The following is a 24,987-nucleotide window of genomic DNA, read 5'->3' as shown; positions in this document are numbered from 1 at the left end:
TAAGGCAACAACAAGTGGCCACCAGAGAGCCTGTGTATCTGGATATACCTCAGATTTCATCTCTGTCTGAACAGCTGGCTAAGAATTTTTTTATAAGAAAGCTAACTGAATGTAGCTAGAATGGTTTCTTTTGTTCAAATTTCCTCTCCCGGAGACCAGTCCCCAGGACTCCCCTCACCTGCCTTATCCATTAATGCAATGGGCTCATTTTCCCCAAATAAACAAGTTTTCTTGCCAAAGAACATAGGCGGCATTCTTGGATGCAGCGACGTGTCTTGGGACCTGCATCTGAGTAAGGCGTGTTCTTCATTTTTCTGGGTTGGCCCTCAGTCTCTTTACTGGGTTCTTGTCGGCGATGATGATGTTATGGCAGCCCTCATTTCTGAAGGCCCCTTGAGTTGTATTAATCCTGCCCGTGGCTGTCCAGCCCTCTTGAAAGCATCCTTCATTTCTGTTTGCTCACTTTCCTGAATGCCTCTTTCAGATCATCTTTCACCTCTTGCTTCAAGCTCTGGGGACACATGTGGTTTTGACATAATGTACAGATGTGACTTGGGGGAGGGGAGGCATGGCTGTGGGCTCGCACACATCAGCTGGACTCTGAAAGAGGGAGGTCATCCTCTGAGTGGGCCATTCGGGAAGGAGCGGAGGTGGAAAAGACCCAACAGGCAGCCTCAGGCCCTCCAGATTTCCCCTCCAAACACGAGACAGAACACTGTGGTATGTGTTTTCCAGTGCAAGGAGAGAGCATGAGCTCAGCTCATGTGGACCAAATCACCCTAAATACGCTTGTGTGTCTGGTTTCTAAGTTGAGACATATTAAACAATAAAGGACCAGTGACCAAAACCTCTATAGGGAAAAACCCAGTGATTTCTTTATCCACTCAACTGTTCATCACCAAGGTTGGCAAATTTCTTTGAAGGTCTAGTTAGTAAATATTTTTGGCCTTGGGGACCGTGAGGTTTCTGTCAAAACTGTTGAGCTGTGCCTTTGTGGCTGTAAAGCAGCCGTAGACAATACGTAAACAGACCAGTGTGGTGGCTGGTCATAATTTGCCCACTCTTGCCAGTCTAAATTATAAAACTTACAAACATCCTCATCATTGTCGTTTGCATAAATTAATGAGTACTCTGTATGTGGCCAGGACTTATGCTAAGTACTTGTTGTGAGTGATCACATTTATCCCATTCAGAACAATTCTGTGAAGTCATTAATAATATTCTACCCATTTTACCGACAAAGAAGTGCAGAGGCTTAGAGAAGGTAAATAACATAAGTAAGGGCCAGGCTGGATTTTGAACTAAGTTAGCTTGACTCCAGTTTCATGCTCTTTTACCACTGCACAGGACAGCCTTAGATAACATCATGATATCCATATTTGCCTTTAGATATTGCCATTAGCCAGTATTTGGTCTTTGGCCTCTCCCCATCTTCCCCTAAAAGCCCAAAACATGCAAACAGATTATTGCTAAAAACTCTTGTATAAATTAATACACGGCAAAAATTTTAAAGGAGTCCATTAACAAGTTATAATGAATTGGAAGGCAAGTTCTGCTATGCTTCCTGGCTAGTTTTGCTTTGTAATACCCAAGGGTCGTGGGAGATGAGTATATTAAGGCCTGGGGATCTCAGGCCAGTGGCATCCACACTGGTTTTGAGGTTCCAAGATCTAGTGCTCTGAAAATGTAGAGATGGAGCTGGGCCTGGAGCAAGCTACTGCCCCTTGGGACGGCCTCACCTGGGCCATTTGCCTCTTAACGCCAACACTGACGTGAGCTGTCAGCCCGCTGTACACATGGGGGCAGGCTCCTCGGTTACCAGCGGAGGTATGCCGAGCTAATGTGGTCAGGGGAGACTGGATATCGCATCCTGCAAGTTGTTTCTGACTGGTGATGGTCATTTACGTGCAAGTTGACCAGATAGAAATGTTCATTAAAGATGGCAGAAAGCGGGGCACCTGGGTGGCTTAGTCGTACTCTTGGTTTCAGGTCGGTCATAATCTCACTTTCTGGGTTCCTGAGTTGGAGCCCTGCATCAGCCCCCACTCTGACAGTGCAGAATCTGCTTGGGATTTTCTCTCTTCCTCTCTCTTTGCCCCTCTCTGGCTCACACTGTGCACTCACTCTCTCTCTCTCTCTCTCTCTCTCTCAAAATAAAGACATAAACTTAAAAAAAAAAAAGATGGCAGAAACCAAGTTGGGATGTCTTTTGTTGTTATAATAAGTAAGGTGTGTTCTGAAGAAAGCTTAGAGTAAAAAGATTGGGAGGTGGGAGGGAATCCCGTATCCCATATCGCATCACCTACAGCAGTGTTTCCCAAAGTGCTTTCTTCAGGTTAAAGGGATGGTAATGGGGGAAGGGGTTCCTGTGGTCAAATAAGTTATGAAATGCAAGACTAAACAAACAGTATTCTCGAGGATATAGTATGTAGTGTTCTCAAAATGTTTGTTTGGTTGTTTTGTTTTGTTTTTGGATCCTCTTATAAAATTGTTTACAAGGAACACCCTTTGAGAAATCTTAACCCAGAGGCATTTCCTAATGTTTATTACATTTTGGTAAATTTCCTTTACAGTCCAAGATTTTTTTTAAACAGGGGTCATATATTCTCTTTCTTTTTGTGTATGTGTTTAACTTTATTTTGAAGTATTTCATCCTCACAGAAGAGTTGTAAGAGTAGTATGAGGGACTCTCCTAATCCAATTCCCCATTTGTTAACATTTTACCATAATTGGTATTTTCTCATTCTGTGTGTGTGTGCGTGTGTGTGCGTGTGTGTGTGTGTGTGTACGTGTGTGTGTGTATACATGTACACATTATTATTGCCATTACTTTTGTGTTTTTAGTTAAATTTCAGTTACAAGTTCTTTAATGAACTATACATTCATTTCTTGAAAATACTTACAGAAACTCAAATTAGGCTAGAAGCTTATTAATTCCCCCCATTTCTACCTGTTGCATGAAGGCAAATCACGCTTTGCCAGTGTGTGAAAGGTTTTCATTAAATTGCAAGGGAACATTTTGATATTCCTTAGGCTTCAGTTCAGACCCACACACAGTTCAGATTTGTGAGGTTGTCACTTGATGTGTATGGGGACCATCACAACCATTTGCTGCGTGTTTTTAGTCCACTTGGGCAGTGTTCTTTGAGGACTGGCCTTGGCCGTTAGCTGAGATGGAGCCTGGACCAGACACTCTCCTGTCCTTTAGTTTCAGAACTAAAGGGAGGAGTCAAGAGGTCCTAGGGTTTCACAGGACCTCTATATTTTAAGTGTCCCGTGGCGACTTGTCACACTTTCAGAACATATCAACAAGGACGATTTCTTAAATGACATCTAGTTTCAGTAGTGCTTTTATTTAACATACATTGGCGCTTCCATATCTGGTTTTTTTTTTCCAGCCATGAAATCAAAGCTGTCTTCCTCCTTCAGATGGTTTAAGTATAGCCCAGTTTGCACATAAAGTGAGTCAAGCGAACACTGCTACCTTACAAAGAGATGTGTTGGTGTAAGGGGACTGTGGATGTGATGTAATGTAACCTCTCATGGAGTATTTCCAAAACCATATAAGGAGGCTCGAAGTAGTCACCTCATGTCAACACCGAGCTCACGAATGAGGCTGGAGCTTGTGTCCCCAAAGGAAGCATAAGGAACACCACCAGATAGTCTGGGTGGGGGAGAGAGCACCAGGCATTTGTTCAGCGGGTGGATGCAGCCCTCACAGTGGCCTTTGGACTCACGTGTCCTACCTTCAACCTGGAAGCTCCCACGCCCATGGTCACTGGTTGCACTCTGTGTGAATGGGCACCATTCACACATATAGTATGTTCACACCTAACTGGAAAAGTGCCTTGTCTGGATACACATTAGACCATAGGGAGAGAAAAAAATTTTTCTTTAGTTGTTAAAACGTTTTATGACGGAAGTTTTTAGATACTCAAAAGAACAGAGAATAATAAAGTCAGTCCCTATATTACTTACTACAGATGCAGCAATGATCAAGATTTTATCACATTTCATTACCCTCCCCTTTTTGGCTAAAATACTCATAACAAATCCCAGATATCACATCATTTCATCCCTACGATGTTTTCTCTAAGAAGTAGACATTTCATAAATCCATTGCCATTCTCCCACTTGGCAAAATCAACCAGGACCAAAATTGTGACATCTAGTTTTTATAGAGCTCCTGTGACTAAGTCACCTTGCAACATGAGAATCAACAGAGTCCATGCCAATACTAATTTATGGATATCTTAAAAGAAGGGGATCCTTGCTCTTAGCTGTGAACAAAATTATTTGGATTGGAGATGGGGCGGGTAAGCAATTTGCACTTGTGGTTCTACGTCTGTAATCGCAGGTATCGAGCTGTGCCATTTGCTTCCTGGGCATTTCACAGTATCATCAATGATTGATAATCATAACTTACAGGAATTTTTTTAAACAGTATTTTAATTGGAAAAAGCATCTGTCAGCTGTCAGGCTTCCAGCTTCCACTTTTGAGAAGCAGGATGTTGAATGTGAGTAATGACACAACAGGCCTATAAAATGCGGACTAACCCTCGGATGACTCATCCAGTACGATGCAGTATATTTGTCAAGGAGACTGAATCATATATGGGGGAAACCACTTTTCAGGCAGCCAGCTGGTTCTCAGGTCCGCAAGAGACAATCCATTTTTATCGGAAGCTTTATAGTAGCAATAATGCTAATATCCAGCACTTGGGCTCTACAATGTAGAGGAAATGGCATCACCCGGCAGGTATGTGCTTACTGTTTACATGAACTTTATTTTTTCCTTGTTCTCTTCTGCCTAACCTTTCCGATAATTTGACATTTTTTAAGGGGGAAAATTATTCTAATTGGAAGGAACTGAAGGGTGTGTGTGTGTGTGTATTCACATGCAAAGACAGAGACGTTACCACTGGTCTTTGGATGGACACAGAGCTCTTGTCCACTCATCTCCCTCTCTGAAAACAAATTTCTCCTTAGATATTCAGAGAAACTCAGCCCTGAGTTTAAAAGATGCTGCCCAGGAAACGGCTTGCAGAGGTGATACACCTTTTGGGTGGGTGGTTTACAACTTTAATAAATAAATTTTAAAAAGGAAAGAAAAAGCAAAGGTGAGCTAAAGGATGTGGTCTAATAGTAACTATTGTGTCTATTATGTTGGATTTATTTTCAGTACTATGCTTTTTCTTACCCCCAAGATACATGACTTAATGCAAGAAAGCTTTATTCCCCCTACAGAGGGAATATGTCTAATTTTTGCAAATCATAATTTGCTTATACTGAATTCATGCATTAACTTTACTAGGTGGGAGAAAGGGTAGTGGGGGTTTGGTAACAACATTTAATTATAGCTTTCACATGATCTGAAGGATTGTTCTGCATAATTGGGAAGCTGTGTTGCCTGTCTGACCTTCTCTCTTTCTTCACTCACTAAATTTAAACCATGCCTGACTCGTTAAGGCACAGATCTTGTTTATTTGAGTATATTAAACATTCCTCTGTGTGTTGACAGTCCATTCAGTGTCTCCTCATATTTTTAAAAAATACTTTTTGTGTCCTACTTGTTAGGGACAGATGATATAGTTAGTTTATAGTAGTGCTATTTCTGCTTTTCTGGTGGGTCTGTCCAGAATGGCTGGGTCGGGACTTAAAACACAACTGTGCACAAATTTGCCTAAGGTTTAGTATTTGTGGAGCAGCCTTGTCTATGGGGTAATTTCTGTTATCACTCAGAGAGAGCATTAAACAGATCAAGGCTTACCGAGCTGGAAAAGTAAGCAGTCTTTGTCTCTCTTCCCCTTTCTTGTAAAGCCCATAATAATGACTTCTGTTCCTTGAGGTACATGTATTCTACACTGTCCGTAAATGTATTAATTTGGCCTATTTAAATACATTCAGAAATGCAGATAATATGGAAAGCCAGCCTGAAGGGAGTTTGTTTGTGTCTGTTCTGTAGATTAAGAGGTGCACTTTTTTTTTTTTTAGGATGGCCAGTTTGTTTTTGGAGACAGGACCATCTCCAAATTTCATTAATTTTGCATTCTATAAATGAAAGCCACCTGTTATGCTGTAACATGCTAATTATGGTAGAGGACAATAATGAAGAGGAACAGTATTTGAAATATGTGGGGGTTTTGCTAAGAATTTTCCTGCCCACATCTGTAGTGCTTATTTTTATATGTGTATGTGTATACATGCATATATAGCGCATATTTAATAATAGCATTTGGTGGTATTAAAAAAATACTTCAGTTTCAAAGTAAACCTTCTTTTTATTCCTTCTCATTAACTGTTTTTTTTTTTAAGTTTTAGGAGAAAAACTACTTTGAAAATGTTAGCCTGAACTAAAACCTGAATTTTGTGATCTTCTAGTAGATGATGTCCCCTTTTGCTGCTTTGCCGGGTGCCATCAGTTCAAGTTTCACTTTGTCAAAAGTCATCAGAAGAATACTGTGATTTCAAAATATGAATTAAAGGCAGCATAGGTTATTTGCTCTGATTTCACTGAAATCTTAGGTTCCATTATACCATTTTTTCCCCTTAAGTGCTACAGAAAATGGTTCCAGGCAGGCATATAAAAACATTTCATCTAAAGTTCTTGATGTATGGCATTTTCAGTGAAAATGTCTTGCTTTCCCTGTGATTTGTGTAGTTGAGACTAACCCAGGTCCTTTCCAAATAATTTTAGGGCAGCATGACTTTTGTTCAGGGCATCTTGATGACTGATTCAGCAATGACAATCCCCCCTAGGGATGTGGCCGCTGCTCCCAGAGGCCCCTGTGCTGCTAGGCACCATGAGCCGTCTTTAGATTCCTTCTTTGCCTTTTGAGGGAAAAGGAATCCAGGGTGGCTCAGTCGGTTAAGCGGCCGACTTCGGCTCAGGTCATGATCTCACAGTCCGTGAGTTCGAGCCCCGCTTCGGGCTCTGTGCTGACAACTCAGCCTGGAGCCTGTTTCACATTCTGTGTCTCCCTCTCTCTGACCCTCCCCTGTTCATGCTCTGTCTCTCCCTGTCTCAAAAAATAAATAAAAAAACGTTAAAAAAAATTTTTTTTTTAAAAAAGAAAAGGAAACCAGAGCCATGGCCAGTACCAAGGATCTCCTGTCATTCAACTTGGAAGTGATCAGTAGGTATTGAGTGAGATGCTGCCTATGTTCAGAGCTATGTGCTGGGTGGTGTTAAATGAAAAAAATGCCTGTGATCTGGGCCCAGCCCTGTCCTTGATTTCATTCCCTCTTCGGTGGGGATTCATCATTACTGGCAATAGATTCCTCTTGGGCTTTCTTTTATTCATACATCTACTGGAGTCTATAATCTGGAGCCATTAATTGCTCCATGTAGAAGCAACTTTCAGCTATTCCCTTTTGGTCTTTCAAATTCTAACTCTTCTTGGATGGGTATCGAGAAAGAGCTGCCCTAATAAATTCATTCGATAGTTTTGGTGGCCTTCTTTTTTGAGCCAAATAGAGTGACAACCTCGGACAAATGACTTATTTATTTACTTATTTTTCTGCTTTCTTCCTTGAGAGGAATGGCAGTCAGGGAGCGCATTTGAATCCTCAAAGCTTAGAGTGTTCAGGATATTGTATTGGAACAGATTAGAAAACATCAAGGACCGTTTTTCCCTGTCTTTGAGAGTTGGAGACCCCTCCCTGTTTAGCATCTATTAAAATTATATTTAATGACTCAAAACTATAATGAATTCAGTAACCATTTAATAAAAACAGATTTATTTAAAATCACTATAGGTTGGGGCGCCTGGCTGGTTCACTCAGAAGAGCATGGGACTCTTGATCTAGGTGATGTGAGTTCGAGCCCCATGTTGGGTATAGAGAATACTAAAAAATAAAATAAAATAAAATCACTGTAGATTATCTATCAACATTTAAAAATACTTGTATTTCAAGAGACCTGTTGAGTGAGTTTATGATCTTTTCTTGCTGTACAAGTGGATGATTTATGGATGAGTGGCAATACCTATGGCTCCCGGGGGGAGAGCTGAACCTGTCCATTGCCTGGTGTCCATTTCCCACTGATCTTCTGTTAAACTGCCCTCCCCACATCCGGGGTTTATGGTCAGTCTGCCTACGTAGTGGGTGGGATTACTAGCACTTGTAGATAAATCTCGTATCATTATCTAGAAATAACAACTTTCCTGTTGTATCTCAGAAAAGCCAGAGACCTGCAAGGACCAGCCTTCATAGGACATAAACCCCACTCTTAAGGACACATAAATGGAGTGAATGACCACTCTGTTAGCAAATCAGCATCAACTTTTATTAGTCCTGAGCATTCTTCCAAGTATGTTTGCTGACAGCTCGTTTGCATTGACATTTGTGCCCAGGTTGTCTTTCGGGTACTGTGGGGCAGTTACAGAAGCCATGCCCGTTCCCAGCTGGATTCTTAATCACCAGCATTTCTTTGTAATTAATGATCTCCATAGAGAAAGCAGATGCTTGAGACCAGGCTGGCACTTCAGCCTTTCCTGAAGGAGCTTTTGGCTTACGCGACAACAACTCTACCTTCCTTGCTGTGCACTCTGAGAGCAGCACGGGGAGTTAGCTACATTGTCTTCATTTAGAGCTCAGCATGCACGGAGTCGCAGCAATCCAGCTTTCTGTTTCCAGATTTCAACCCAAGAGATGACTTTCGGCTTTCAGTGTTATTAAGTCATGCAGATGCAAAGATTTTTCAGATTGGAGGTGTCCAAGCTGGGTTTGGCTTTTTTGTGGTTTTCTTTTAAACACATGTTCCTTGTACCCATCCAATGAAAGAGATGGGTTGCCTGCCCTTGCCGTTGCCCCATGAGGCCTGCTGTTTGACTGGGCCTCTTGAATTCCATGAAATGGAGCGCAGACAGCATGTGTCATAAGGGCTGCTTGGGAAGGGTGAAGAGCAGAATTCGTGGCTGTGGGTGGGCGTGTGTTCTCATCACATCGCCAAAGAGCTGCAATGTGCAAAATCTGGCAGGAACTTGTTCCAAAGAAAAATAAAACAGCCCCTTTTTTCTGTTTTGAGAAATATTAAAAAACATCACTAACCCCCATGTTGAAGAAATGGAACCATTAGAGAATCTTTGTGATTGTGATATTGTGTGTGTGTGTGTGTGTGTGTGTGTGTGTGTGTGTGTGTGTGTGTTTTAGTAATCTTTGAAACAGAGGTTAAGGTTTTGAACAGAGGAAAAGGGACTCACCGTATAAAATATTTTGGGGGGATTCTGTCACTTCTGTTGTAAACATGATACGCATTCTATTCAAATCTAATTGGGCAAGGATGAGGGGAGTTTGTTAGAGCTAACAATTAGGGGAAAGTCTATTACATTTAACTTTCTCCTGTTCTTTGATGTGATTTTGTAAGAAAAGCCATTTTTATCAGTGAAACCAATTACAAAGGAAAGGTTTGTGTTTTTCATATGTGTGATTTGTCTTGTATACAAAAGAAAAAAGCATAGGCCACATTTACATTTATATTTGAGGCATAAGATTTTCCTTTTATAGTTACCTTGAGAAGGTCTTTAGCGATGTATATAGTTTGCACAATGGACATATGCTGTCTTGATAATTAGGGGAGAATTTTTTGGGTTGTTTGTTTTGTTTTAAAGATTTTTAAGTAATCTCTACACCCAATGGGGGGCTCGAATTTACAACCCTGAGAGCAAGAGTCGCATGCTCCACTAACTGAACCAGCCAGGCGCCCCTGTTTTGTTTTTATTTTTAACTGTTAATGTCCTTACTTCTTAAGGACTTACTTCTTAAGTCCTTACTTCTTAAGGACTACAGAAATGTTCCTCAGCCAAAGCCCCAAATTCCTGCATTTGGGGTCCTTCCTGAGTATACTTATTTCGAGTGTCCCCTTTTTGTTTCTCAGATTAGTTGTCTTTTTTTTTTTAATGGCCAAATAAATAAATTATGTTTTTAAAGGCCAAATAAATAAAACTGACCATCTTAGCCATTTTTAGTATACGGTACATTTGTGTTAATTATGCACTTTGTTGTGCAGCCAATCTCTAGAACTTTCTCATCCTGCTAAACTGAAACTACACCCATTAAACGACTCCCCATTCCTCCCTTATCCTAGACCTCAACAGTCCCCATTCTACTTTCTGTTTCTATGAGTTTGACTACTTTAGAAAGTGGAATCAGACAGTATTTATATTTTTGTGACTGGCTTGATTTCCCTTAGTATAATGCCCTCATGGTTCAACCATGTTGTAGCAAATGGCAAGATTTCTTTTTTTTAATCTGAAAAATAATTTATGTGTATATACTACATTTTTTTATCCATTCATCCCCTGATGGACATTTAGGTTATTTCTGCCTCTTGGCTGTTGTGAATAATGCTGCAGTGAACATAGGTGTGAAATTAATTACCTTTTGAGAAAAGAATTCACTTTCAGTGTTAGAGTTAATCCTGTATATGCAAACACACAAGAAAAAGTGCCATTGTGTCATATCACCTTATGTTTATCCAGCCTCTTCAGTTTACACAAGAGCGTCCATATGCCAAGTTACTCACTGTAGGAAATCGTTGGGTAGGTAGCAATTTTTGGTCTGGGATGGTGTATGTATGCACAGTGCCTTTGGGGATCGTGACTTTCCTAGAGATGAGCTTAGTCCTAGGAGGTGGCTGAAACACACTGGTGAATGAAACGAGCTGTGGGTAGTTCCTCTTGAATGACATTAAGACAGGGGCCCTTTTATTCTTTCTTCCGATATTAAATGGCAGCCAAGAGTGACAGCATGACTTCAAGGTAGCGTAATTACATCGGCTTGGCCGTACCGACCGCCACCTTGTCGGTAAAGCTTTCTGGGTGGTTGGCCATGGCCACTTGGTTGCCCTGCCTCAGGCAGTAGTCTTCAGCCACCACTGAATGCATGACCTACCACCTGGTTGGGCTCCGTGGAATATGCATGTTGGTGATGGTCAGGGAAGCCCAGTTCAGCAGCTTAGCCTCCAAAGGTCTCAGTTATCTGTGAAGATTGTGAGTCTTGTAATAAAACAGTTTCTAGTCCTTCCACAAGCTGGTAGACTTTGTCATGTGGGGACAGCTCTAGTGTTCCCTGGAAGTTCTTTTTGAAATGAAACTAGAATATTCTCCCATAAATGAAATAATATTTTAAGAATACTTGGTTAAACTGTGAGCAGGCTTGGCAGCTAGTTGGTGTTGGCATTCTCCTTTTTTGCCCCGTTCTTTTTTATGGCAGGAGAGTAACTTAATAGAAGCACATGTACTGAGTGGACAGCTGTTTTGTAATAACTCGGAAGGAAATTGCCTTCGTAGGTCAAATCCTGTCTCTGTCGTGGTGAAGAACTGGTCAAGAATCTGCTACTGCATGATCATCCTGTGAGCCTGAAACTTGCTTTGTCCCCGCCCTTCTGATTGTTCAGCAACAGTCGCTGCCACCATGGAAGGAAAGAGCAGTTTCCCCAGTAACACCTAATTTGGAATTCCTAAACTAGAGTGTTGATACTGATACGCTTGTTACATTTGCATTTAAACCAGTCATTGCGAGCTTGGTTAACTTAAGTGCTTTCCTTTTGGTTTGTGTGCTTGCTTGCCTAAGTGAAAGATTTCTCAATGTTATTAGCAGACGGTCATCAGGTTGGCCCATTTTAGGGCTGGTCAGGGTCCAGTGGTGCCAAATTTCAGGGGTCCCTGATGAAGCCTAAATCAGACGTTTGGGGGTTCCTCCTTGCTTACCCTTTCTCCCCTAGCCCATACCCAGACAGGAACCCTTTTAGCTCCAGAACTAAATAGAACTGGCCAGTCCCACTGAAGGTCGGGAATGAGGCTTCTTTTTTTCTTTTTCTTTTTATTCTTTTAAGTTTATTTATTTATTTTGAGAGAGAGAGAGATCACAAGTGGGGGAATGTCAGAGAGGAGAGACAGAATCCCAAGCAGGCTCTGCACCATCAGCGCAGAGCCGGATACGGGGCTTGAGCTCATGAACCTTGACATTATGACTTGAGCCGAGATCAGGAGTCTGATGGTTAACTGATTGTGCCACCCATGTGCCCCGGGGAATTTAAGGACACTCTTAGGAGGCAATCAAAACCATTTGGGAATATAACTATGATTCAGGTATTTTAGGAATTGATGAGGCTGTCACGAACTAGATTGGAAATCCTGGTGCTCAACCGGTTTTGGTTTTTCCTATGGGAAAAATACATTCCAGTTTCAAAAAACTGATTTACAAGAAAATTTTTAGATCAGAACTCTTTTGTGACCTCGAAGGAGCCTGGACCAAACATGAAGCTTGAAGTGCACAGAGTTGCTTTATCAAAAGTCTGTAATAAATATCTCTCCCCATTTTTAAGTTAGGCAGTTGATTCTTTACCTTTTCCTAACATTTTTTCCCTTTCTCTCTGAAGGTAATGAAGATTTGGTACTGGAACATCTGTCTTGAGTCAGTTGATAAAACATAGAGGATGAACTATTTGGGAGAAAGGGAGTACATCCCTCTTCTTCTCTTTGCCTGCATTTGGTCTATAAATATGTCTTGGGGATTTTCTTCCATGTGGCTAAAGGGAATCTCATGTTTGTGGATGCGTAAACCCAGCTAGATGGCTGCATCGTGCCTACGTTATTCAAAGGTCTTACTAAACTTCTTGAAACAATTTTCATCATTTTCATGTTTTTTAGAAATACTTTGATAGACCCATTTTGCTCCTGGGAACCTTATAATTGCATAATAATACTTGTACTGAGAGAACGTTATCTGTTAGTTTGTTGTGGTTTCAGGTCTTTGTAGTTGGAGGGGTTTTTTTCTCCCCCAAATCAAAATATATTTTCAGTTGCATTTTACTGCTGCATGATTTCTGATCTGCTTTTGTAGAATATCTGGGTGGCTTAAGTTTGCTTAAGCCCTCTGGCAGAGCTGAAGGACTTTAAGGCCCTTTAAAAAGAAACAACCACAAAAGTTAAAATGGGGGCCGAAGTTGAAAAGGGACCTCAAAGGTCATTGGGCCCTTACCCCTCATTTTACATATGAAGAAACTGAGGCTCACTCTCAGATTTTAGAGTCTGGGGTGTCTCACCCAAAAAGGAGAAGAAGATGTGCAGTAGAGGTCATGTCTGCTGACCTAGGAAACTAGCTAGACTGGCCATCTGAAAATGAAGATTGCCTCTGCTGCTGGGAAGTGTTGCCAAGCCAAGGAGGACTTTCCAGCTCCACTCCCCAGCAGTGCCATTTTTTTCATGTGGCTGTGTTATTAGCGATACCTCCTCCATTTCTCCCAACAATCAGTTGCCTATACATTAAGCTTGAAGAGACCTATGAGAATAATTTATATCCTCTAGATCACCTAAGTTAGATGTGGGAAATCTTTGCCACAACATAGAACCTCTCTTTAAAAAGTGGGGGAAGGGACTGTTTACAGAGATGAGATCTTAGTCCTGTATTTGTTCCCAGTGCCAGTGACCTTGAACAAGTCCCTTCTGTCTGAATTACAATTTTTCTAAGTGAGGGGTCTAGTAGATGGTTTCTGTGATTATTTTTTTTTTTCTAGCTTAAAAAAGTGTATCTCTAACTTACTTGTGTGGCTTTTTGCTTATCCTGATTTGAAGACCTAAACTCCACCTGTAGGCACACCTGTACCCTGGGCTCTACCTGGGAAAGGAAGAGATCCAGAATTCTTCGGGGAGAACAGATGCCTTGCATGTACTTTGTTTCTTTCTTTCTTTGTGTGTTAAGCTCTTCATCTCTGTCGAAGCAGGTGGCAGAATCCTGGAAGAAAGGGAATAAATGAATTGGTAATTCTTGCCGCCTGAAAGGGCATCCTTGTCCAATAGATCTGTCGGGGACAGAAGCAGGGAGGCTCTTAAAATCTAGCCAGCATATTGTTAGCTCCACATGCTGACTTCCTTTCCTCCTTGTGGGCTAAATTATCACCTTCTTTTGTGTGAGAGCAGGTTTTATTAAGGACTGGCTCATAGAGGATTTTGTAGATTTAGAACTGGTAGTAACAAACATAGTTTGGTAAAGTAATTTCCTGACCTTTTCAGCACGGGGTTTGTTTTAGGGTGGGCGGGGTGGGGAGTGGCAAGTAAAAAGTGGGAAGTGTGAGCTGGACTGCGTGAGGAGAGGTAACCTGACTTTACTACCATTATCAGCAACTTCTGATTTAGTGTTGATCGCCATTTAGAATAGTATAGCACTATGAATGTTCTCTCTCATCATCTTTATGGAAGTTTTCAGTTGTTGAGAAAAGTTGAAACAAGTGTACCAACACTCACTATATCCTGTCTGCAACTAGCATGTTACTGCTCTTGCTCTGTCGTACATGTATGTATCTGTCCATCCCTCCATCCAAGACTCCGTGTTATTTTTTTAATGTATTTCCGACTGGTTGCAGATACTACTGCATTTCTCCCTAAACATTTCAGCATGCCGATCATTAAGTCCACTCTTCCTTTCTTTTCTCCAATTCAGTGAGAAAGCAACCAAAGATATTCCGAGAAAGTCGGACTTGGAAGTTCAAGGGCTGCAATTTAAAGACCTGAATTGGAGATTATTAACTTTAAACAACTCCCTTTGCCATTTGTGTTTTGAAGTGCCAGTTTTTCTATTACGTGTGTACTTTCATGTGGTGAGAGTTCATTTTCTGTAGTAATCGAACATTTCCATTAGCTGGCCTTTGGGGGTTTAAATGTGGATTGTAAATACCACTTTCGGAAGGGTGTGTAAAACAGAGGGAAATTCAAAGAAAATTCTTGCTTTCAGAGTAAAAAGTAGGAGAAGAAGAAAGGATTCTTCAGGGGTGGGTTGTTTTGTTTGTTTTAAGCTGGCAATCCTTTGATCTTGATTAATTATGAACTCCACTGAACTCCAGGCTCAGCAAAGCAGCCGACAATAAAAGTAAAATCATAAACCTAGATTCAGACTTGGGCCTCTCGCCTCCCAGGCCTCCCTCACCCCTGCTTCACACTGGGTGATCACCCAGAAATTCAGCCCTTCAGTATAGAAACTTCCAGTCTGTAAGAAGTAGATTCATTCTATTTTGGGTTGAATAAATTTTCTTTAAGTAATTTACCCACGTCCAAGAGTTGTCCTTCTCTGGTGATTTTTGACAAAAACTGCGAAATCTTCAATAGATGTCCAGAACGTTGGGTGAACTGTTGTGTTAAAATCTTACCGTAATTGGCTAAAATGTTTTGTCTGACCCTGAAATTCCCACGTTAACTTAACCGTTTAAGAACGTGTGCATGATGTGTGATAGAATTAATGTTAAAATAGAACACACACATATCCATGTACGTGTTATCTTGTTACTTCGGTAACTGGGTACAGTGGATGAGATTCCTAGGTGCACAGGTTCAGGAGAGGAGGCCAACTGGTGACATGTCCAGTTGGGTTTGGAAGCCTTGTCTGGTATTGATATGCCTGGAAAACCAGAGTCTAAATGTGAGTTATCCCCCTTGTGCTAGTATAATCTTCACTTGTGACAGGGCAGAGAATCATTTGATGCTAAGTTTTACAGAAGAAATCTTTTCCAAAAAAAAAAAAAAAAAAAAGATGGTTTTGATTTTGTTGAATTCCATGGAATTATAGTTTTTTATTTAAAATTATATTTACTTCTGTTGTTGTTTAATGTCCTAAAACCAGTGTTTTAAAACTCAAATAATTTAAAGTGTATTCCACAGCCTGCTATTAAGGTAATTAATTACCCACTGTATAGATACTTGACATATAAGGATACAGAGGTCCCAAGTGGTTGACCAGGAAACCAACCCTAGGACTTGAGGGCTCATGCCCAGGAGTCTCCAGTTCCCTAATTTCCCCTAGGGTAGAGAAATTAGGATTTCTGCTATTAGTAGGGATTAGAGCAAATAGTTTTCAAATTTTAAGAAAAATGATTCCTTTCTTCACTGATTATGCATCCGCCCCACAATAAACTACCAAGCCTGTCCTGCCCCGTTGCTTCAAGCTTGACCTCATTGGGGCCTTTCTTCTAGTTACGTGCATTCCTCACCCCAAGAGGTACTTGCTCAGGAAAGTTCTATCGACACAGGGAGGGTTGCCAAAGAGCCATTTAAAAAAATCTGTCTTAGATGCGACTTCTAAGATCGCCTTTTCGAGTGCTGAAGTTAAGATTTCCTTCAGCAAGCACTTCATTATCCGGGTTTAAAACTGCTCCGTGTTAGGGTTTGAGGTTATATATTAGCAGAACAGCCCCAACGCCTTATCTTTATTGTGCCCCAGCTGTAAGGCAGCTCATCATCATGGATAGTATATATTTAGCATTCTTGTGGCTTCTGAATTTAAGTACTGAATTGAAATGTTGGGAGGGAAAGTTTTGTTTTCTTTAAAAAACTACAATTCTATCCCTAAGACATTTGATATGTTAAATAAGTAAAATCAAAAGATTTTTATGGTAGGAAAAAAACAAAAAAAACAAAAAACAAAACAAAAAAAACCCTGCGAGTATAAGTAGAATCCAGCCGAATCACTCTTTTCCTGTGGAAGATTTATGCTTGTTCAGACTACAGGCGATAAAAGTCAGAGGTGAAATGAAAAACTTCATTTTGCACACAGTCCAGTGGAGTGAGTTTAATATAACTCTGTAAACCTTGTTGAGCAGGAGACTCACAAAAGTAATGGCTAGCATGCCCACACACTGCTATGGACACCACCACCTTCTGTTCACAGGCCATGAAGGCTTGCCCCTAGAATTGAAGCTATCACCCAGGTAGGGGCATGGAAGCTCTGACTTGCCTTGGCCAGCCATAGATTTCTCCGGCGCGTTAGAAGTGTCAGTAGTGCTCCCAGGTCAGTGCTCCCAGGCTGCAAGGACGTCAGAGGATCCCTAATTGCCTCTGGTATTTCCTCAACCATTTCCTCAAAGGCCTCTTTAAGCCTCGGTAAAGCTTATGAGTTTAACTTCCAGTCCTGATCTTTGTTCCTTTTTGTCTTTGCTTCATTTCCTTTTCGTGGCTATTGTGGGTCACAGGACACAGCAGCGAAGAAAGAGGGAGCAGAGTGGTGAATGGCACACTGCCCAGTACCCTCCACTTGAGCCAGCCCTGCAGAACGTCCATTCCCGAGGACATCCACAGGGCAGGTGCCTTGGCCCCATGTGAGAGAGAATGTGCCAGAATGTTCAGTGCACGTGCTGCTCTGGCTCTTATGGCCGGAAAGTGTAAAGCAGTACTTAAGATTAGAAGATGTGTCTATTTACAGTGAATTGTAACTTAAAGGAAGACACTATAGAGGCACATAGAAGGCTAAATCAGCACTCCTTGGTAAACAGCGCATGGGTATTTATTTTGAATCCTAGAATCACTGGCTTATAAACTACGAGTTTGTGGTAGTTTTTCTAAAGGAGTTTTTTTTTTTTTTTTTAATAAAATTCCAATAGAAAAGAGGCGCCGGGGTGGCTCAGTCAGTTGAGCTGCTGACTTCGGCTCAGGTCATGACATCTCATGGTTCATGAGTTTGGACCTGCGTCGGGCTCTGTGCTGACAGCTCAGAGCCTGGAGCCTGCTTCGGATTCTGTGTCTCCCTCTTTCTCTGCCCCGCCCTGACTTGCACTCTGTCTCTGTCTCAAAAAGAAATAAACATTAAAAAAGAATTTTTTAAATACTACCAAATGTAGCAATCATTCCTATTTCAAACACCAGTCTTGCTGGCAGTGTCCTTCATGATAGTGGAAAAAGCTACCCTTTGTGTTGTGTGCAGAAGAAAATGGTGTGTGGGTGAGTGGGTCTATTTATATGCTTCAGCGTAGCTAGGTAGCATAAACAACAAAGATGCTGGGTTTATACGTGGCATCTGAGGATGAGAATGGACGTGTCCCATATCTCCCCCTCTGGGTGAGGGTAGAGCTTGGACATGGAGGGCTCTAGTGACCTTGTGTACAGCAGAACTCACTGCCTTATGATGCAAGACTATACTGGGGGTTCCTAAAACATTTTCTCCTATTTTCACTCAAGGGTTCTGAGCCCGCACATAGTAAGGGAGGAAAACCTATCCCCAGCCCCATACCCGGACCCCCCACCCGCCCACCCTCTCTCCGTCTCCCACAGGACCCCTGTGTTTCAGTGTGTTGGTTCCTGGGTGAAGACTATCGTTAGTCATTGTTAAGACGAGTACCTACTACCACCATCACCCAAAAGGCTCTCTTTATGAGCAAACGTTTGATGTTCCGAAAATTCCTTCAGTGCTTCATAGTGCCTGCTCATCAGCATTTGAGAGGAGAGCTGGTGCCTTTGCCAGAATTGGCTGCTGCCAGATTGAGCATCTTCAGTGGGCTTTTCTTACCGCTGTTTTCTATAATGGCCCAACTGTACAAGCAGTCCACATTTAGGCAGACCTGTAAGTGGGCAGAGCAAGTGTCCTACCTTTAGTGGCTGGAACAGAGCTGAACATCTTGTTACCACCCAGCACAAGCCTACATTATGTATAACTTCCTTGCCTATAATTTTGGAACATACACATTTATAAGACGAGACCAGTCCCCTGTTAAAAAAAAAAAAAAAAAAAAAAAGATCTTAAGTAGTTGATGTTTCATGAAAGAGCCACTCACAAAACCTGCTTAAATAGAATAGGACCAATATCTGGCTTTTGAACGCATTTGATACTGAAATACTTTGTTGATGCTTTTTTTTTTCAATGACTAGACACATATTTCATATACACTATGTGTTCTACATACATACAAAACTTGATATACGTATGTAATAATGAAGTCAGACTTTGTAAATCTGTAGGCACGACGGTGACTGGTGGAGTGGGGTGCAGGATACAAATGCAGTAAAGAGTGTGCCTGGCTCCCCTGGAGGACTTGTGTTATATTTGGCTCAGCTGGCGGCCGGTGGTTGTGCCAGGTAGAAGAGGGAGCCTGAGAGGCTAGGATCTTGGTTAATTCCCCTCAAGGTCTGGTGAAGTAGTAAAGGGTGGAAAAGAGCGCAGGGAGGAAGTTAGCTGTAATGTTTAGCATAATGGAGAGATACAGGAGCCCTGTAATCAGATGAAGGCTGGCCGTGAGGAGGGGGCCGGGAAGTAGCTGGCGGAGGGGGGGGGGGGTACATAAAAGTTCCAGTCTCCATCTCTGGAGCTGTGGGGGGGAGGGGTGGGAGCACAGGGCCAATTCACAGATGGCAGATGGAATTATTTTCCGCTACAGGTGTGCCTGAAATGTAGGCTCAAACTAGGTCTTTATAAATCTGATTTGCATTGATAATTGCTGATGGTCCGTTTTGGATTTTCTTCTGTTGTCAAGAGCCTGACGGCCCGCTCCTCTGCTGTCTGATAGCTGAAAAAGGCAGGCAGTCTGGAAACCCACTCTTAGTGGCCAGGGGAGCTGGTCTTTAAAGGACCTTTTTTTGTAATCAAAGTCAGGCTTTCAGGAAAAATAATGATGATGGCTACAACTTACCAATCTTGTCTGTATCAAGAACTTGACCTCTAGCGCTACTTTTAACCCTCAGAACATCCCATCTCTGCTTTTTGCAAATGAGAGAATCTGAGAAGGTCAAGACACTGCTGGACCTGTCTGGCTCTGAATGCTGCCTCATCACCCTTTCCTACAGTTCCTTTGTTTATTTCTGTAACAAGGTCCACACAGGGTCCACTTTGAATCTGGAGAGAGCCTAGAACACAAAAGTTGGAGATCTAAAGCTTGCTGTGCATCAGCACCCCCACATAAAAATCTAGTTTTGGAATTGTTCTTACCCTGCCCCCCCATCCTACCACAGGATATCACCTACCTCTTTTGCACATGGAGTGATCACAGGACAAGTCTTATTTTTACAGCTAAGCCCATATGTTGGGAATGCAAAGCTTTTTCCTTAAAGAAACCACATTTAAATGGCAGATCTCCAGTTCAATTCATAAAAGCCACTTTTACTCCTAATACACCGAAAGAATATGGTAATGTTTGGGTAATGGTAGTCAAATCCCATATGTAAGGACACTGAGTCTTTGGGGGCAGTTTAGCTCAAGGTCAGACACTAGGATTCCATTCAGTTGGTGTTTGGATTCACGTGTGGAACTTCACCAGTTCCTAATCAGTTATACTGGTTTAGCGGTTGCTGCTTGCAGAAGCATTTTCTTAAAATTGTGTTATTTTTGACAGTAATAGCATTTTTTGAAATTCTTAAGCATACCACCACCATTTTCTGTGCACATTAAAAAACGGATCTGCCCTTGCCCTTCCTGTTCCATCCTCCCCCAAAGAAACCCAACATATGGCTTCAACATGTTGTTTGATTCTTTCCAGAAAGAGAGAGGGGAAGGTGGGAAGGGAGTCTTCCTCCTTTATACCTTTGTGGTAGTAGAGTTCACTGTCATTTCTGTTCTGGGTGGGGTGAAGTGCCTGAGTAACATAAATACACCACAGATAGGAAGCAGTTGGCAAGTGGCCATGCAGCTGGATTATCCAGACATCCTTCACAGCTTTTAGTGCAACACTTTATCCCCTGCCTTGTTTTAAATAGCCAGATGCCTCGGTTAATGCTGGCTGATGGGGTTGTTGCCAGAGGAGATGGGCTGCTGGGCGTTCTGTTCCCTTGCTCCCAACATACACACGCCCCATCAGACAAGTCTGTGCTCTTGAGAAGGGCCACAAGAGGAATTAGGGCAAGAAAGAGGATGCTGCAGGCTGCGAGCAAAGGCCAAAATGAACAGCCCCTGTAGACTAGAAGCCAACGGGTGAGGTATTGTTTTTAGTCTCTAATAAATGAATACTCTTTGGAAATGAGTTTATGGCACCAATATAACGCAAACTTCCCTTTTTCGTGTTTACTTAATCTCCTCAAAGGAAGGGAGAACACACAGCTGCAACACAAAAAAAGTAAACAGCATGTTTTCACAAGAGGTGTGTAGAGTTTCAGTTACTCGCCTTGGCCGTTTCCTATTGGGATGAACCCATAGCATACTCCCAGAAGATTTGAGAAAGCTGTGTTTCATACTAGAGAATTACAAATCCTGGGGACCCTTCATTTTTCTAGAATAAATGGGGTGGGGCGGGGGGGAAGGTATATTCTCAAATTGTTTGCATGTAACTAATCTACACAAATGTTATCAAATGTTCCTGATGTCTTCGATCTAAAGGAATATGGGTTTGAATCCTGAGATGGATGGATTGACGATAGAAAACATGTGCTTATTAAATTTAGTTTTCTTGTTAATCTTTATCCTGTCCCAATTAAGCTATTGTGGCTCATAAGCAAATGGATATTGAAGGCTCTACTTTTTCTCAGAGATTTTGTTAGCTAAGAATAATTTTTTTCATCTGTTTATAAAATGTGTTTAACCCGTTTGTTCCTTAGCCTACTACACACACATAAAGCAGTGTTGTAGGCTCTAGGGACAGAGCAGCGAACAAAAAGGGCAAAGGCACTGCTCCTATGGCATTTACATTCTAGTTGGCAAAAGTGGGCAAATAGGGCAGATGTTGTTTTAGTAACATGTAGAAAGACGAAGAAGAATGAGAAGATTTAAGAGGGAGGGAGGGTGTTACTTTATATAAAGTGGACAAAGAATATTCTCTGATAAAATAACCTTGTGCAGAGAACTGAGTGAAATAAGGAAATGAGCTAAGTCGGCATATGGGGAGAAAGAGTGAGGAAATATTAAGTGCAAAGGCCCTGAGGTCAAAGTGTGCTTAATGTGGAGGACAAGGGCAATGGGACTGAAGTAGAATGAGCAAGCAGGAGAATGATAAGTGCTCAATTTTGCTTTTTACTCAGAGTAATGTAGGAAGCTATTGTATAGTTTGTTTGAGTAGAGTATCATAATCTGACTCACCTTTCTATTGTCATAGAAAGTTGGGCAGAAGTGGAAGTAAGGAGGCCAGTTAGGAGACTGTTGAAATAGTCTGAAAGGTGTTGGCAGCTGGGATCAGGGCAGTGTCGAGGGAGGTAGTAAAAAGTAGATTCTGGATATATTTTGAAGAGAGAACCAATAGGATAAGGTATGGAGAATGAAGAGTTCAATCTGAAACATGTTGGTTGAGATGCTTATTAGACACCCAAGGAGAGAAATCCTTAGGCATTTGATCTGCTCAGGGAAGAGGTCTGGGTGGAAATGTGAATTTTGGGCACTGTTAGCGCCTTTAGAAGGTGCTTGGTGTGGGTCCTGGGTGCTTTAGCCATAGTTAGAGGAGAGGCAGAGAATACTGGTCACAAGTAATAGGCGTGCTAGTGGGCGCAGGTACAAGGTCCCTTCTGACTGCCTATTTTTCACAGGGAAATTAAAGGAAGCTCATCCATCATCTGAGAGGGACAGGGTAGGTGGACCTGTGAAATTATCTTCTTGGGGACGGATCAGAGAAATGTAACAGGATACTGGGAGGCACTTAAGAGCTCCCCGCCTGAGGTTAGTGACTAAAACTAGACCTATGACCAAAGTAGTATTCAACAGCCTGGGTGGGGGCATGGAGTTGGGTAGACAGTAGAATTTCATCAGGGTTGGGGTTCACCAGGCATTACGGTGGGGAAAGAGAGGACAATGTGTTATGTTTTGTACAAAAGAGTGTCGTGATAGACCGTGGAACTTGAGTAGTAAATCAAGTGAGAACATGAAGGATGTGGGGAAGGGGGGAAAGGGAAAGGTGGTCAGAGCAAGAGATATTGTTCCCAGAGAGGTGAAGAATTACAGGAATTTGGAGGGAGTGAGCTGCAAAGTTGAGAAATGGCAGCTAGAGAGCAAGATGCTTGAAACTGAGGTTAAGGAGGTTGGGCAGATATTAGTAATGACAAGGTCGTGTGTGTGAGGTAGGCGTGGGTACCTGAGGTTGGGTGTAAGAGAAGGGCATTGGAAAAGAGTTCCAGAAACTGAGAGGCCAAGGAATTGTACGGATCCTTTGTGTGAATAAGGAAATTGTCAAGAGTCACAGCAGGGATCATGGTGGAGAGGTGGAGGGACAGTGAGCCCGTTTGCCCATGTCTTCCAAGGATGAGGGGAGGGATGCGGCCCAGAGGTCTGTAGAAGATTGAAGAAGGGTAGTGCAGGCATGACCAGGCTTGTGAGCTTCAGAGAAACTGGAGAGCTGGCCAGTAGCCTGGAGCAGAGGTGACTACCCTGCCCCACATCTAGGCTAAGCATGGAGAGATGTAGGAGAGAGAATGTGGCCTCATGTCAGTGGGCCCCAGAAGCTCAGCCCAGAGCACATTTACATTCAGGTTAAGAGAGTGAAAAGAACGTCTGAGTACCTGGATTAGTCAAATTCATAGAGACCAGAGTATAGTGGCGACTGCCAGGGGCTGGGCAGAGGGGAGGACAGAGAGTTTCATGTTTAATGGGTATGGAGTTTGAGTTTGGGAAGATGAAGGAAGTTCTGGATTGGGATGGTGGTGACAGTTGTAGAGCAGTGTCGGTGCACGTAATGCCACAGAAGCGTACAGTTAAAACGGTAAATTTTATCTCACATGTATTTTACCAGCTTAAAAATAAAAGGGATGATCTGAGGAAAGGATGTTGGACCTTGAGTGCAGGGGCACTGTGGAGGGAGTTGGGGCACAGTAGAGGGTGAGCCGCAGGGAGTCATGGGAGACCTAGGTGGCTCCCCCTTTGAGGGTGAGTGCGGTGAGCAGGGGTTGGGGGCAGAGGGACTGTCTAAATGGTCTCTGGGAGACTGAAGATGGAGTGGCCGGGCTCTGCCTGGCGCTGGGGTGGGTGGTGGTCTTCCCCTGAGTCCCAAGGAAAGAGGGGGTTCTGTGCTACTCTACATCTCTGTTGCCCTAGAATCTAGCACAGCGCCTGGCATGTAGAAGATGTGAATATATGTTTGAATGCATAAAAAAATGACTTCTATCCAAAGAAAGAAAACAGCAAAAAAGAATTTAAGTGGCCTTGCTGAAAAATCCAAATACAGTTCCCCAAAAGTGATGAAGAATGAAAAGCTAGAGTTGGTCTCTGGAGAAGAAAGAGGATTTTTGGCAAATGTGCAGAAGAACTTACTGCGAAATTGAAGTTTAGACTGGAGAAAATAAAATCATAAACAGAAGGCTACACATGGGTAAAGGGTGTTGGAACTGAAACATTTTCCCACCTATGCAAATGATTGCATGGTGGATTTGCGATTTGGAAGGGAATTATCCTATTTTGTGCTAAATCAGAACATTATTAGCTTTATAAAGTGTTAAGCCTAGGTCATGCGTTGGTTCCTAACTTATAGATAACAAATTATAGCAATTAGCTCATTCATTTTATTATTAATAGTTAGACCCAGATTGTAGAGAATGTTATGCCTGCATACATCTTCAAAGACACATAGATATTTGCAATTGCTGGGTATCTTTTTAAAAGTGTGCTTTTGTACCATATTTAGTTTAAGTGTTTTTTGTTTTTTGTTTTTTTCCCTAAAAGTGGAGAAGGGTTACCTTTTAAGGTTGCTGCTAGGCATCGATTTTCTTTTGAAGGGTCTAGAAAAGTGCTGGCTGGTGGTCGTCTTGCCTTGTGAAACATGTCCTGCAGCTACCAGACCATTGTCATGCCCCATTCTTCTTGTTGTCGTTTTAGTGACAGCTATATTGTGCGTGTCAAGGCTGTGGTTATGACCAGAGATGACTCCAGCGGGGGATGGTTCCCACAGGAAGGAGGCGGGATCAGTCGCGTGGGTGTCTGTAAGGTCATGCACCCCGAAGGCAATGGACGAAGCGGCTTTCTCATCCACGGTGAACGACAGAAAGACAAACTGGTAATGGTAGACATGCAATGCGTTGTGTTAAATCAGCAACGACTGATTGCTTTCCGTTAATCATGGCCCTCTTCTCATAGGTTTGTTTGTCTCCTCCTGCACCCCCCCCCCCACCTTATTTCTCTGACTTCAAACTGTTGTGAAAGCTTCGGAAGTTACAACTCTGGAGCTGATGCCAAATACAAAACATAACCCTGACTTTCCAGTGAAGTCCTTTCTTACCACACCAGATAACGCAGGTGCTTAGTATGTTTGGCCATCTTGTTTGCGTCTTTGATTAATTAAGCTGTCTTTCTGTCACCGTAACAAGATATTCAAAACAGAAGTGTGTTCTT

The 24,987-nt window shown here is 42.2% G+C and overlaps 1 protein-coding gene across 1 annotated transcript in view; it reads left to right on the top strand.

Moving 5' to 3' along the window:
- Positions 1-24,987, top strand: part of SPRED2 (sprouty related EVH1 domain containing 2) — a 113,362-nt gene that overhangs the window by 55,678 nt on the left and 32,697 nt on the right. Inside the window, exon 2 of the mRNA XM_047067729.1 lies at positions 24,475-24,652. Coding sequence (XP_046923685.1) covers positions 24,475-24,652 — 178 coding nt within the window. The remainder of the gene's footprint in view (positions 1-24,474; positions 24,653-24,987) is intronic.

The sequence above is a fragment of the Lynx rufus genome, unplaced genomic scaffold, assembly GCF_022079265.1.
Source record: "Lynx rufus isolate CCGP_SWC_20201006 ecotype Redwood Valley unplaced genomic scaffold, mLynRuf1.p SCAF_8, whole genome shotgun sequence".
Classification (NCBI taxonomy): Eukaryota; Metazoa; Chordata; class Mammalia; order Carnivora; family Felidae; genus Lynx; species Lynx rufus.
Note: the sequence above shows the minus strand (reverse complement) of the source record. Positions and strands in the feature narration are given on the sequence as shown.